This window comes from Capsicum annuum, chromosome 9, assembly GCF_002878395.1.
Source record: "Capsicum annuum cultivar UCD-10X-F1 chromosome 9, UCD10Xv1.1, whole genome shotgun sequence".
NCBI lineage: Eukaryota > Viridiplantae > Streptophyta > Magnoliopsida > Solanales > Solanaceae > Capsicum > Capsicum annuum.
Window position 1 is genome coordinate 218,713,697 of NC_061119.1, and position 16,076 is coordinate 218,729,772.

The 16,076-nt window shown below is 35.4% G+C and overlaps 1 protein-coding gene across 1 annotated transcript; it reads right to left on the reverse strand.

The window, feature by feature from the left end:
• Nucleotides 1-801: 801 nt before the first annotated feature.
• LOC107840785 (TBC1 domain family member 15) lies at nucleotides 802-14,491 on the reverse strand. Its single transcript, XM_016684694.2, has 15 exons — nucleotides 14,189-14,491; nucleotides 10,735-10,908; nucleotides 10,436-10,487; nucleotides 10,222-10,329; nucleotides 9,277-9,361; nucleotides 8,610-8,664; nucleotides 8,114-8,506; nucleotides 6,926-6,985; nucleotides 5,339-5,437; nucleotides 5,151-5,261; nucleotides 4,407-4,478; nucleotides 4,072-4,188; nucleotides 3,088-3,237; nucleotides 2,011-2,111; nucleotides 802-1,278 (listed from the first exon to the last, which is right to left on the reverse strand). Exons 1-15 carry the CDS (start codon nucleotides 14,249-14,251, stop codon nucleotides 948-950), a joined length of 1,971 nt encoding a protein of 656 aa, XP_016540180.1. The 5' UTR covers nucleotides 14,252-14,491; the 3' UTR covers nucleotides 802-947.
• Between the last annotated feature and the right edge of the window lie 1,585 nt (nucleotides 14,492-16,076).

The following is a 16,076-nucleotide window of genomic DNA, read 5'->3' on the forward strand; positions in this document are numbered from 1 at the left end:
AACCCCTTTGAAGTCAGTGTGTCGTAGTAAATTTGATCATAGTTCAGGGATGTACTAGATGTTTTACTCTGCATTTATGTTCCACGTTAAGCTTCTTTGATTTATTGTACTCGAGCTAAAGGTTCTTGAGAAACTGGCATATCTATCTTTACAAAGTAGGAATAAAGTCTGTGTTGTGGGATTTCACTAGGTATGTTGTTGTAATTAGCTTCTTATTAAGATTTTTGTCAAATGATGAAACTAAATCAATTTTTAAGCAGTGGCGGAGTCGGAAATTATGATAATAAAATTCAATAGAGCTTGAACTTGTAACATGGGTCTAACCTGCATATGACATCATGTGCTCTTACGGCTAGACCAAAGCCATAAGGCCTAAATTGTATTTTTGGAGTTAAGTGACGGTAACTAACTGACGCAATTACTAGCGATTCCGGCTTCATGGCTAGTTGCAGCCTGCAATCTGAACTGTGGACGGGTTTTGGGGGTTAGCTCACCCTTGTGGAATTGTGACCATTTGTCCCGGCAGTTGCAGCACATGTCGCCATGATTTCTACGTGCACACTTCCAACACATGAAATTCATCTATAGTTTATCAAGGCATAGTACATAAACCTGCCCTTTAACTTAGCCTCTGCCGATCTTTATGCCCTCCAACTTCGGTTATGGACACGTGTCTACTTGTTCAACTTTATACTAATTTTAAGTGCATACTCGTGCATATCCGAAATTGAAGGGCATAGATGTGAACTGAGGCCAAGTTTTAAAAAATAAACGCAGGAGCATTACAAGACAACAGCCAGAAACAGGGTCTCAAAAACTGACATTACAGAGATTGCTGGTTAAAGAAGCCTACTTTATTCTCTTTACATGAATATGCATGTGAAAAAAATATCACCGATTGTGAAGGTCATTTATCGAACTAAGAAACTTGACACCATAAGAAGCAGTTATAGTACATCATCGTCATCCTGTTGATAGTACATTGAAGCATCATCGACTGGTAATGAAGGTGGAGTTCCGGGAGGGATGCAAGCTTCACCATTCTCACCGGCACATATACACAGAGCTTCTGCATCCCTGAGGATGGCATCAAGGTCGATATGACCACTCAGTTCATTGATAAACTTCAGTAGTGTGTCGAAATCCATCTCCTCGCCTATTATTTTTCTGCGATATCTTTTCAGAATTGAGACACAGACGTACAGATGAAGGTGCTCACTCTTATAATGCGTCCATAATACCTCCCATAATCGCATAGTTTTTTCAAATTCAAACTCCCTACAAAAGACGAGATATCAATAAATAAACTACTAAACAAATACTGAAAAATGAATTGAAACATATATCTAGTGACAACCCAAGGCTGATGGTAAAGAAACCAGTACGAGATTTGAGAAAAGAGAACTGCACTGAGACACCAGAAGAACTGAAATAATAACTTAACGATGGTGTCTCTCCCAGCACGGTTCACTATGGTGGGTAAGCAAGTAAGAGAATTTACATAATTCATATTTTCTCTCTTTCCGTCTCCCCAAGGAGAAAGGTGCTGTTGGGGTAAAGGATGCACAGATCTTAATGCACATAGGGCACGGGAAACCATGTCACTACAAGTGCAGACATGAGTTGTAAAAAGTTCATTTGTTTTCATGCCTGTTTATGGGCATCTTAATTAATATCCATGATAGTGGCAGTTCAAGCTGAGTTCATAGCTCGACTTCGTCAATTGTGAATATTTCCTGTGAAGTACAAGAAAGTAGCATTTCCATAACCAACATATTTTGTTCTAACGAAGGAACACGATAACCTGTTCCCTTCATGCATTTAGCTTTATGAATCTGTAGTACTCATATAGTCACATGAGTATGCAGGACACAGGCAAAAAACAAATAAGCTTCGGTGGCCTCTGGTATCGGAAGTGCATTCAGTTGAACAAGATTGGGAAAGAACAATATCGTACTTCCGGTCCAGAGCCAATAGGATATAATTTTTTTTAGGTTTATTACTGCTTACCTTTTGAATTGAATAAGGACCCACCGGAAGCAGAAGAAATAATTCAAGCAGTCATTCTTTTTGAAGTAATTATGCAAAGGGATGTCCAACAACTCCACCAACTGCAAAAGCAAAGTAAGAATATTATTTTTTGTAGGAACGTGAACATTTATAAAGGGTAACCCAGTGCACTAAAGCTCCTGCATTGCGTGGGGTCCGGAAAAGAGCCGGAAAAGTGAACATTTATCAGCCTGAAATCCCCTAATGAGATGATTCTACACCACACAAATATCCAAGGCTTGTTTTAGACCACAAGTTCCAAACATCTTTCTTTATTGCTTAAACTCCACGCCCAGTCAACCGGTGCCTCATAAATTAGAGAAGGAGGGGGTAACATAATATAACGGGAAAGCATTGGAAGGAACGGAAACACGCTTGTGTGACATGGGACTATTCACTCGCTGAACAACCATTTGCTACAAGATCCAGATAAACAGGCGTACATAGATATCATAAATATAATAAATGTGCATCAAAAAATGGTTAGGCCTGCTTAGATAGCAGGTAAAGACCAATCAAACTAATCCTCCAATTGACACCCAAAAATCAATAATTCCTTATTTCAATAAAACTCAATTTTGAAAGGCACGTGTTATGTTAGAACTAAAAGAAGGAACATAATCAAAGTGGAGGGGTAAACACCAAAGAGACAGTCAAATCCTGTAACCTATAAATTATCAGCTCTTTATTTTACTCTATGGCTTTCTAGGATATGCTTGGGACATCAACACATGTCAACAACTCCTATATGGGGTTACTCTTCAAAACAAATTATTCCAGGGACAAGGAAATACAGAACAATACAGTGATACATGGTTAGGAAATAAACTTTGGAATTTGAGCAGACAGTACACTCTCTTCTGTCCCATTAGAATAGATCTCTGGCCATGTGTTGTGTATTATCTGTCTTGGGTTCACTGGGAGGTAAATGCTGCTACTAGAACCTTTAGGAACCAGAAACAAGAGAGTGGAGAGGCGGTGGGGGTGGGGGTGAGGGTGGGGAGAGAGAGAGAGAGAGAGAGAGAATGCAGGAGAGACCTTTGATAACGCAAAAAGCTGAGAGTGCATGCCATTTTGGTCACGGTTAAAGTTCGGTCCTAGTCGTTCCATCAACGCCACAAAGCACCAAAATGATTCTGATTCATCTCCCATAACATACAATATTGGCGAAAGGAGATCACTCATACCCTGCAACTCGAGAATAAAATGTTTGTTTATCAATAAGTAAATCATGAAGGAAAGGGAGAGTTATTAAGTTGAACAGAGAATATTCGAGTAAAAAGGGCTTCCTTCATTGGATACAGCAGGATACCAATATCAAATATCACACCAACAAACTGATATTTAGGAAAGATGAGAAAATCAAATGACAATCAATAAGATAGGCTTGGTAATATCAGGTAGGACACATAACATAATTTCATAGAATCTGAACGACTATGCCTTCCAATGATAGATAAAATAGTCGTAGAGAAGGTCAAGTATCATGAAATTTGCAGTGGTAAGTAATAGACATGCAAAATATGACATAATCCTTGCAGCTTCATTATACCAAAACCCTATAATTGATAAACTTAAAGCAATCTTAAGGAGAACTTTTAAATTTGAAAATCTCTGTCAAAAAAAAAAAGACACTTCTAATTTGAAAATCTTTTGACTAAGAGAGAACAATCCCCAGCTTGATGCAGAATTCCCAGAGTTAGAATATATACAAAAAAGAAATTAAAACTTTGTAGTTTAGGTTTTTCTTTTCATTTTTTTCACCAAGTTTCTATTGATGATGTCTGGACAAAATTAACATTAATTTTGGACTGGGTGCAACAGTCAAATAATCAAAACATTCGAGCTCAGCTGATCAAAGAGAAAAGGAAAATGCGAAAGAAATGGGTAGCAACAGAAGAGAAGGATAAGAATGCCAGAAATTCAAAAACATGATGTAGCAGAGATGTTACATATGATCAAATTGTGTGTAATATTGAGCAACAAAGAAGCACACATGTTAATCTTAACGGAAGAAGTTACCTGACAATAACCCAAATCAAAGTTGTAGAACGAGTATGTCAGCAGTATATCACGCAAACTTTTAATGTTTGGGCTGTCATCCTCATCATAGAATGAAATTGACCTATCAGTCCTCACCTTACATATCAAATAAGAAAGAACAAAATTATCAGTTTCTTCTCGTTGTAAAAAAATATTAATGTAGTAGTGTTAGTAGTATCTATCACTGTGAATTGCAAGGATGTAAACATGCATCTATCACTGGCTATGAATTGCAAGGATGTAAACATGCATCTTTCACTGGCTGTGAATTGCAAGGATGTAAACATGCATAAATAGACACATTTGACACATACCACATCTTTTTCAATAAGGCCTTTCCTTTCTCGGAATTTTGTAAATCTTTTTGCCTGCTCCTTAGAGATGCTCTGCAGAGAGAAGTCAGTAAGCATTAGAATAAAACTACACTTTTTAAAGAAGATATCCCAGAGACATCTTATTGTCATGAGTGCCTTCTGGACAATAGGAAAACATAGGGATATACTTCCCAATGGAACGCCAAACCCAAAATCTAAATTATTCAATTCTTTTAATGCTTTAGGTGAAAAACTAGTATTTTAAACTAGGGAACGGACTCCAGGAACAAAGTTCCACAGAACCAACTTTTTCCAAGATCCTCAAATGATCTGTTTGGAGTCTCCATGAATACTTATAACGTCATTCTTTTAAATAAGGTTAATTATGATCAATCTATATATCTATTAGTAAACCAGGTATTGCAGCATCAGCATCAACATGAAAATCAGTAGTAATAAAGCAAGCCAGTTATATAATAGAGGAAGGACAAAGTCCCCAGACATCAAATGGACAACTGCAGAGACATCAAAATTACAAGAGCATCAAAATAGAAGTAAGAAAGAAAAGGATCTAAATGCACCTTAAGTGATTCAAAATATAAATTATCACCTACTCATTTGTTCCAAGTGATGGTATTTTACTAATTGAAGAAAAACACCTAGAATGATTTGAGGATACAAGGAATCGGAACCATTTTACTTGTCAAAAACCCTGCCCCTGCCCAAGCTGAGAATATGACAAACCTTCCACTGGTTTTTTATCGTTTCATATTCCGACTTTTTGACAGACACAAGGTATTCCCTCTCTGCATAAGTTGAATCATATGAATGGTATCCCAGCAGAAACGGCCACACCTGCCATAAGGACATATAAGTATCTTCAAGCTCAGAGAGATGAATGTAGGGCAGGGTGGATCTTTATAAGGACAAACCTCTTTACGTAGACCTTGCTCAACTCCTCCGTAAAATATCCTCTTTCTTACTTCTTCTGAGTCGGTGACTCTCCCTTCGGAGTCCAGGAAAGCAGACCACTGCATAAGGAACAAAACATGAGAAACTTAGTTGTGAATGCAATCACAACAATAGGCTAAATAGGGAAACCTACAATTTGTTAAAATCCATGCAGAAATTTACAAATATAGATGTTGTCGAAGCCACACCAGATGTGCAGTAATTGACAAATGACGAGGTAAACCTTGCCTCTGGATTAATCATTGTTAGAACAATCATGCTAAAAAAATATTCACATTGACGTAGGAAATTAGAATTGTATTGGGACATATATCTGCTTCACTAAATGCAAATTATGTGGATGAATCAGAGACTTAGAGTCTCTAATTTTCATCGACAATTGATCTCAGCTAATAAGTAGAGTCAATGATGACAATTTATTAGACATCATAAATGTTCTTTTTACTTATAGATGCAACATTAAGAGTTAGGCAAACTGTCTTTCTTGGAAAGATCTGTTGTGCCAATAGTATAAACACACACATATACACATAAAAGTATTGAAAAGTAGAAAAAAAAAAGGTCAAAAGAGAATCACAAGAACCAATATACTTTTTGCATCTTGCATTTCAATGGATCATAAATTTTTAAAAAACATAGATTCTCCGAAAATATTTGAGAACATTCTGAATTGCATCAAAATTACTAATTGGAAGTGTTTGCAAAGACTAGCTTTGAACATGGACAGCGATACCTCCACGGAATTTTATATATGAGCAATCTTACAAGAGATCATCCATTTCAAAACTAGTTCAATGTTCTAATATAGCTTATTTCAAACCAGCGACATTAAATGTCATAAGAATGTATCCCAAAGCAAGTCAACAAATGATTAGCTTAAAGACACAATACCGCAGCATAAGCTACTCATACAATGGTCTCGTATTTAGAGCTGTAACATTCTATCTATGAAAAAACTTCCCTGGAAGAACCACCAGTGATCAGTTTAACTATATTATGCCTTCAATGAAGAATTCATGGAAATCCAAAAGACGTAACTGACTTGATCTTCCCAGAGAGAATATCATTTTTAAGCGAAGTTAGTTTCTACATGATAAATAGGAAAAATACAGAGATGACATAGTCCACAAATGCTACTTCTAGACCAAATAGGATTCCCTTCTAAAAACAATGGTTACAAAAACAAAGATGTGCAAGTGGAATATAGATCAGCCCGGGATCCGTCACGTATCTGGACATCTGCATACTCTGATACAATAAATTGAGAATCTATGACACAGTTAACACAATGTGCAACAGTCTGCCTAAAACTCAATGATTTCTGTTGATGCAAGGCACATGCACAAGTGATCATGACAATTAGAGCAAAGTCTACTTAAAACTCAATGATTTTAGATGATGCAAGGCACATGCACAAGTGATCACGACAATTAGAACAAAATGAGATAGACATGAAATGAATGTTAAAAATTTTTCTTTGGGCATAGCTGTTGTATTAGCATTTAACAAGTGGAAACTGAAAATGAGACAAAAAGATAGCCCTCTACCTCTTCAATTCCCAAGGGAGGCTGTCGTGGCTTTCCCCATACTAGTGACACTTTGTCAAACTGCAGAAGAAAAATTGGCATTAGTTTAAAAAAGGGGAGAAAGAGGATTAAATGCAATTATAACTTGTTGAAATACTAAAAAATGGAGAACATGAATCTTGAAATAACTCAAGCTAGCCTTGCTAGAATTTTTTTCATGGGGGGAAGCAGGGCAGGAAATGGGGGAGGGGAATAAACTCTGTGGAAATGAACCCCCACCTCATGATGAGGGTTTGGACAGCTCACTTAGTGAGCTACTTTGAATCACCACCCTTACTAGGTATGTTCATATTGTTGGTAGCTTCGACAATAAACTGTTATTTTTATTTTTTGTAAGGAGCTTAGGCAATAAACAATAATTTGAAAAACAATTCCTAAGCTTAATGGACTAGTTGATTATGACTAGGGCACACCGCTGAAGGAAGCACATCTTATATATTTTTAATCAGTACTTCATCCTTCACTTCATCCTTCTCTATCTGACTTGGAGTTGGGCTAAACATGCATTCGAAAGCATCAAGAAAGGATATTGAATTTGTCAGTGTTTGGATTAGGACAAAAGTTATAGTCAATTTTGAAGGATGTTATATCACTTAAGTTAAACATGAAAATCAAAGGACTAAAGTTGAACTCTTTTTTCTGATAAATACAGAGAGTGGTATCATGATTTGATTATTAAATGTTTCACCTTTGCCATACCACTGATGACTAATTATTTTTGGACAGTACAGTAAAAAGTCATGTCGACTCATAATATAAGGCAAAATGATTTTCCAATAATTAGTTCATGAGTATGACCAGCTTTTAACATTTTGAGAAAAGGATAACCTTTAGGTAAATCAACAAAAATACCAACACTACGAATACATTAAGCCACATGCCAAACTAAAGAAACTAAAGCAACATATGAATCCTCTTTGCCTGTTATGGTCCATATGATCCTGTTTCACCCCAATACTAAAGAAACTGAATTCACGTACATAGGAGTTATAAGGTTCTTTAGATCCCACAACTGTCCCTACCCTAACACGAACATCTATAAAAAGGCTTTGGGCAAACCCCGGCCTAGACTACTAATATAAGTGTACAACATGAGTAACCATCTGACATAAATGCAGGAAGAAAGGTTAATTATATTAAGTTTTTCACCTCCAAGGGATCTTCAGGCACTGGAACATCCTCAGGCAGCTTCTGAATATTATTAGATTCAGCAATGCGAGGATAATCATGTGTTTTTTTGTCATGCTTCCTCCTGTCATTAGGGATAAAACCATCTCCCTGAGCTTCCCAAAAAAGTTGTGATGTTGTTTCACGAGCAAATCTGGTCACAAGAGAAAACTTCTCTAGTACTTGAATTGACAAATCTCGAGCAGGATCATTATTTTTTTGTCTTTGCCTGGCATTTTGCTGAGCAAGTGCAGAATTTCTATCAAAAGTTTCCCCATCTGTCCAGCTAGATGGGGATTCACTAGGTGCAGCAGCTGAAGATGGAGTGTTAGTTACAGAAACAGCCCTAGGAAGTTCCAAGGAGGAGAGAGTTCTCTGTAAGAAGCAAATCAAAGCATGAGAAGAAGAGTAAGGATTCATGAATCATGATGATGCTGTTAAACTGGTAAACAAATGATTTGTTCAACACTGGTCACACCTGGAGTGGATCTTGAAAGTCGTTGACAAGAAATACGTTAGCATCATCAGCTGACCTGGAAAAATACAACTCTGCAGTAAGAACGGAAAGGTTTCTATCTAAAACTCAAGTTATCTATCCCACTACTAGTCCATTGCAACAAGAAATATTGGAAGGAGAACATGTTGAAATTCCAAATTTCTAGAGCATGAGAAAATACTTTTTTACAGGCTAGCATCAGTTAAACCTGGAAATAATTGGCAGTTGGTATACCAGTAGTTCAGCTATTTTTAAAAACCTGAAAACAATTCATAGTTGGTATCCTGCAATTCAGCTGGATTACCATTGAATACCAACCTAGAGGTAACACCATACTGTAGCATTTGGAAATGACCTTACCCTTCCATCTACCACATCCCTATATTTTTTCGAAAGTCGCCCTCATTCACCAAGAGAAAGAAGCAACTCATTAGATCTTCATATGACATGGCTTTTAATTTATTTCCTGTTATCGGTATCTTAATTTACCACAAACATCAATTCTTTGGCGGACTATCTATTTTTACTTTCTACTCTCATTTTAAGTACTCTGACCAAAAAAGAAAAAGGAAGAGATGGATGTGTTTTATCAGTAGAATTGCTTAATCGTGACAATGAAGACAATGCATAAAAATGCAAATAAATCCACCTCACGAGATAAGCATGATGCTTAATTGTAGCAAGAAACTCCCGGACGCCACCATTGTAGAAATAAAGGGGAGGAAATGCTAGTCCTGCAAGTGATGGATGTAGAAAGTAAAATCAAGATGCAATAGCGGCACTGAACTGACAATATGATGATAACAGAATAACAAGAATCCACTAAAAAGCTAAGGGGAAATACCATAAGGTAGATAGCATACAAGAATTTATCCATCAAGAAAACATATATGGCCTTAATGAAATTCTAAGAAGAATTGACTTCAACCACCATGATTTCCTAGGGGAAAATGTTGGGTAGTAGAATACGCCTAACTATGCGATGTGGATTGGGAGAGAGACAGGATTCATGATGGTATCTGTAAAGAATGGATCTTGGGCCTAACTCAACCTCGAAAGCTAGCTCATGCGGGGAGGATTGCCCAAGTCCATATAAGGAGACCAATTGCCCATCTTTCCGATGTGGGATACTTAACACTCCCCCGCACGCCCCGGCCTCGTTAATTGGAGCGTGGACAATATAATATGGGGGCCCAACATCGGTGAACAAAGATTTGGGATGGGCCTGGCTCTGATACCATGTAAAGAATGAATCTTGAGCCTAACTCAACCTCAAAAGCTAGCTCACGAGGGGAGGATTGCCCAAGTCCATATGAGGAGACCAATTACCCATCCCTTTTCTAATGTGGGATACTTAACAATATCAAAGCATTTTTTTTTAAACAAGAAGAACCGCCAATTAAGCAACTCTAAAACAGTGATCATTAGAGAGGATTGTAAAAGAAAGTAAAAGAAATAAGTTAATTCAAATTGATATTTCATACATTCAACCACTAAAATGAAATCGTTGCACGCTCCACGTTCTATAAAAACAGCATTTCTGATATACTAAGATGAAACATAATCACTAGTGAAATGCAGCCCCATAAAATACCTGATGACAGAACAACAATAACGTATTGCCAACCCAGGGTGGGAGTGTGCCGGCGAATTGATCTAACATCCGAGAATGGAACTGCTCGTATAGTGTAAAGACTCTTATCTGCACCAAAATACATGAAGAACAACCATTACACAACAGCCAATGGAAAATTCACTGCACAGAGCTGCTATTTCCTCTGGCTATATTACAGATAACTGACCCCAACCTTTTTCAGACAACCTTGCACTTGAGCTTTGCCCTTTATATGGAATCCAAGTCTGTCGGACAAAAAACCAATTTAGTTCCAAAACCACAGGGAGCGCCAAATGATTTAATAAGTGCTGCAAATGTTAGTAATACTCCACCCCCTATCCCCTCTAGACCAAATAATTTTCACAAACTTCAAAAAGCTTGAAATTAGGATAGTTTCAAATTACGCATAGTAAAGAAAGGAAAATGATCGTCATCTCTAACCAAAGATTTGAGATTTTAATTCACAATATGAGAATTAAACAAGATGTATACCATTAACAGAGAACCTCCTTGCTTGATCAGCTTTAGTCGACCACTGATCCTCTCTGAAGCATACTGAGTCGGATGAATTGCCACATTATCTTTCACATACACTATCTCCGCGCCTTCTTGTTCACCTGATGAACTCTGCTTATTGCTATCACTCCTATTCATGCTCGCCGAACCCTAATGCATATCCCCACATATGAGAAACCAAATTCAACATGTCATTTCATATTAAAAGAAAAAATTGACAAGGATCATTTCATATTAATAATTGATATATCAAACAAAAGACCTGCTTCCCCTCCACATGTCATCAAGTGGTCAAGCAAGACATAAATAATCAAGCATAATCAAATAATGAGATTCTGCCATATGAGCTGAGAGGATTTTATTTGTTCTCTTTCGTTTCTTAAAAAGACAGTAGGTACAGCTAGCATGATATAACATGGGATAGATCCCATCGATAGTCATTAGGGACTCTCAGAAATCTATTAATGTGATAGCTGTTTTAAAGGATCCATGGGCAGTTACTAATAGAATTCGTTTGCTATTTTGGCCAGGGCATCTGAACACTTGGAAGCTAAACCAATGCTGACCATTAACCAAACTGAATTGGCGAAGGAAGGTATAATAATGCCATGAACAGCCTGCTTAATTGGGTGCTCACAAATAGCTAAACCACAATGACTAAGGAAGTATAGTCTGCTTAATTAGTTCTTACATATAACGAAACCTCAAATGGCTTCTTTTGTATTTGATTCGAGGTCTACTATTCTAATGTATATGTTCAGACTAAGGGAAAGTATTTTTTATCATCCATATCCACATTTCTAATCAGTAGTAGGAAGGAAGGACATTATGAATCCTATTTAGTCTAACTCTCTCTTTCAAATTTTCTAGCAAAGTGTTGTTTATGATTGATACTATAGATGATTTGCTTAGTTGTCATAACAATATTAGGCAAATTACACAGCATACACACAAATTCAACTCCATATATATATATATATATATATATATATATATATACACACACACAGAGAGTAATAATCACCAGTTAAGCACAGTTCATCTCAAGTACTCAATAATCAAGTTATGACCTCAAATATACACACAAAATTTCAGCAATTAATCAGAAAAATACTCAGAATATAATAATCAATGCACACAAACTTCAATAACCATTATAAAGTACTAATTTACAATTTGGATAAAACAATGAGATAAACATACACAGTAATAATCAGCACTTACACACACGCTTGACCTCGAATCCTCAAAAGCAAATTCCGCAATTAATCCATAAAATGCTCAGCATAAAATCAATCAATGCACACAAACTTCATTAAACATTGTCAAGTACTCCCTCCGTCTCAAAATAGTTGACAAAATAGTTGACAAAGCACTAACTTTTGAATTGATAATAGTGATGAGATAAACATACACAGTAATAATTTGCACTTACACACAGTTCACCTCAAATCCTAGACAACAAATTCCGGAATTAATCAAAAAAATGACCAAGATAAAATCTATCAATGCACACAAACTTCAATAAACACAGTGAGTTCACCTCAAATCCTCAACAACAAATTCCACAATTAATCCAAAAAATGCTCAAAATAAAATCAATCAACGCACACAAACTTCAATAAACACAGTGAGTTCACCTCAGATCCTCAACAACAAATTCCGCAATAAATCCAAACGATGCTCAAAATAAAATCAATCAAAGCACACAAACTTCATACACATTGTAAAGTGCTCCCTCCGTCCCACATTAGTTGTTCACTTTTCCTTTTACACACCCCTTAAGAAATCATAAATAAGATGGATACCTTTTTTTCCTTTTATCCACTCATTTGAAAGAGTTTTTTCTGGAACTTATAAACTCATTTAGGCTTTCAAAATTATAAATCATAGGGTAAAATGGAAAAATTTCAATTAATGTTGTCTTGGTTTTGTAAATTACAACTACTCCCTCCGTTTCATTTTATTTAGCCCTTGTTGACTTGGCACACCCCTTAAGAAAATATTAATTAGAGGTTTATTTTACTAATTGCCCTTATTAATGATGTTTTGAAACTCTAAATTTGACTAATACTAGTATTATACGTATTTATTTAATGATAAGAGTAGTATGGGAAAGAAGTATTAGAACTTTCTTGATTTGCGGAATTGAGTAAATTGAAACATTGATTTTTAGTTTAGGGGTCAAGTAAAATGAAACGGAGGGAGTAATTTGAGAAAACTATTTATAGTACGGTGGACAACTAATATGGTAAGAAAGGAGAATTAAATTTGTGATATAAATATAACATAGACAGTAATAATCAGCACTTACACACAGTTCACCTCAAATCCTACAACAATAAATTCGACAACTGATCGAAAAAAAAATTCTAAGCATAAAATCAATCAATGTGCACAAACGTAATAAAATATTGCAAAGTACTAATTTTTTGAATTGATTATAACAATGAGATAAACATACACAATAATAATCAGCAACTACACACAGTCCAACTCCAATCCTCAATAATAAATTCGACAATTAATCAAAAAAATGCTCAAAATTCGGCAAATAATCAAATATTTGCACTAATGGCATTTTTTTATTAATCAATGCAGTCAAACGTAATTAAACATAGCAAAGTACTATTTTTTGAACTGAATATAGCAATGAGATAAACACACACAGTAAATACTCAGCACTTACACACAGTTCACCTCGATTCCTCAACAAAAAATACCACAATTAATCCCAAAAATGCTCAAAATCCAGCAACTAATTTAAAAAAAAGCTCAAAATTTGGCAATTAGTCAAAAAAATGCTCAAAATTCAGCAATTAATCCAAAAAATAACTCAAAATTCGGCAATTAATCAAAAAAATGCTCAAAATAAAATCAATCAATGCACAATAACTTCAATGAACATTGTAAAATACTAATTTTTACTAATTGAATATATTGATTGAGCCAAAAAAAAACATGAATTTTCGCAAATAGCGAATTGTGATTGATTACTTACTTATTGAACCGAAAAAAGTCTCAAAATTCAGCTATTAATCAAACAAAGCTCAAAATACAGCAATCAATCCAAAAAAAAAAAAAAATGCTCAAAATTCAGCAATTAATTAAAAAAAAACTCAAAATAAATCAATCAATGCACACAAAAGCATACTTAAACATTGAAAAGTACTAAATTTTAGAATTGAATGTAGCAACAAAATACCGCAATTAATCCAAAAAATGCTCAAAATTCGGAAATTAATCAAATAAAACACAAAATTCAGTAATTAATCCAAACAAATGCTCAAAATTCAGCAATTAATCAAAAAATGCACACACAAAAACATACTTTAACATTGTAAAGTACTAATTTTTTAATTGAATATATCAAAAAAAAATAAATGAATCATCGCAAATAGCGAACTGCCAATTGCGATTGATTACTTACTTGTTGCACCGACGCTGCATAATCGGCATCATCGGAGAGATCGTGAACATCAATTTCATGCATCGCCGCTTAATTAACGGAGATTTTTTTGCTGGGGAGGGGGGGGGAGGGGAGGGGGAAAAGGGGGGGGGGAGTAGGGAGTTTTTTTTTTTCTCTTAGAGATGAAGGAAATGACGGTTATATTTTATTTTATTTTTTTTTGGTGTGAGACTTCTGTAAAAGGAAAATTTGTATGAATTTCTTAGTGATTAAGTTTAATATTAATATTATCGGTGATTGAATTGGTGCAACATGTGATATTCATGAGCGAGATTAAGGATTTACAATTTTTGTCGAGGTTTTTATTCTTCGGATGAGCATTTTGTGGGTAATTTTGCTTGACGTGCAGCTTTTGTCGTTTGCTTGATGTGCAGCTTATGTCGTTCGGATGAGCATTTTATGGGTAGCTTGCTCGATGTACAACTTTTGTCTTTCGAATGAGCATTTTATTGGTAAATTGCTTGACGTGCGGTTTTTGTCGTTCGGATGAGCATTTTATGAGTAATTTGCTTGATGTGCAGTTTTTGTCGTTCGGATAAGCATTTTATGGGTAACTTGCTCGATGTGCAGCTTTTGTCGTTCGGATGAACATTTTACGGATAACGTGCTTGACGTGCAGTTTTTGTCCTTCGGATGAGCATTTTATGGGTAACTTGCTTGACGTGCAGCTTCTGTCTTTTGGATGAGCATTTTATGGATAACTTGCTTGATGTGCAGCTTCTGTCGTTCGGATGAGTATTTTATGGGTGACGTGCTTGATGTGCAGCTTATGTCGTTCGGAGGAGCACTTTATGGGTAACTTGCTTGATGTGTGGTAACTCACGGACCATACGGAAAATGTAAATTAGTTACACTAGGCAGGTCCAGTGCGATGAGCTGATGAATGAGTGCTAGACAGAGGCTGGATTGATTATTTTTGTTAATGATTAATACGTGATATACTTCATAAGAGAGAGATTAGGGATTGATTTTTCTTGTTAACGTCTTTTCAACTTGTTGCAAAGAACGGAAAGGGAAAGAACTCTGTCGACGTCTTCTTAATCGAGAATTATTCATAGCATTATTGTTTATAAATCGTCTTCTATTATTTTTATCTTAATAGAGCTTCGGTGTATACAATTGTGATTGAAGTACGATTCTTTCTGTCTAACACTTTTTTAATCGAGAATTGTTCATATCATTATTGCTTATAAATTGTCTTGTGTTATTTTTATCTTAATAAAATTTGAGCGTGAATGATTGTGATTGAAGTATGATTCTTTCATTCAACGTCTTTTTAGTCGAAAATTATTCGCATTATTGGCGTTCATAAATCGTTTTATACAATCAAAACATTTAATTTTATAGTGATAATGTTTGTCTGAAAAGTTTTATAAATATACATTAGGATATACCATGTATATAATTTTTCTTTTAATGGTTTTTCTCCTCTTTTAAGAAATCCATTTAATAGACTTTAATCATAAAAATATGTCCAAATTATCTTCTACTTCTACTTTAAACATTTTACCATATTGATTAATGGATAAGAATCAAATATACCTAATTAGGTAAAACTATAAGCTACAAATTAAATGATAATTATGCACTAAACAATAATTATTTATGTAATTTCCTAAAAAGAAAAAATGGTCACATCTTCTTATTTTCTTATAGACAGTATATAAACGTATTCTTTAACTTGATCTCAACTTACATTTATGCCCTCTAACTTTAGGTGTGCACAAGTAGACACTTAAACATAATGTATAAAGCTGAATAAATAACACATGTTCTACGTGACAAATCGCACGAGATGTATGTGCCATCCTACACGTCAAATTAGGCGAGATTTACTATGTAAGATACG

Coding starts and splice junctions, on each gene's coding strand:
- LOC107840785 (XM_016684694.2), bottom strand. CDS start 14,251: ATGCATGAAATTGATGTTCACGATCTCTCCGATGATGCCGATTATGCA. Junction 9,362..10,221: donor TATTGTTGTTCTGTCATCAG/GTATTTTATGGG, acceptor CATCACTTGCAG/GACTAGCATTTCCTCCCCTT. Junction 4,479..5,150: donor CGATAAAAAACCAGTGGAAG/GTTTGTCATATT, acceptor TTCTCTCTGCAG/AGCATCTCTAAGGAGCAGGC.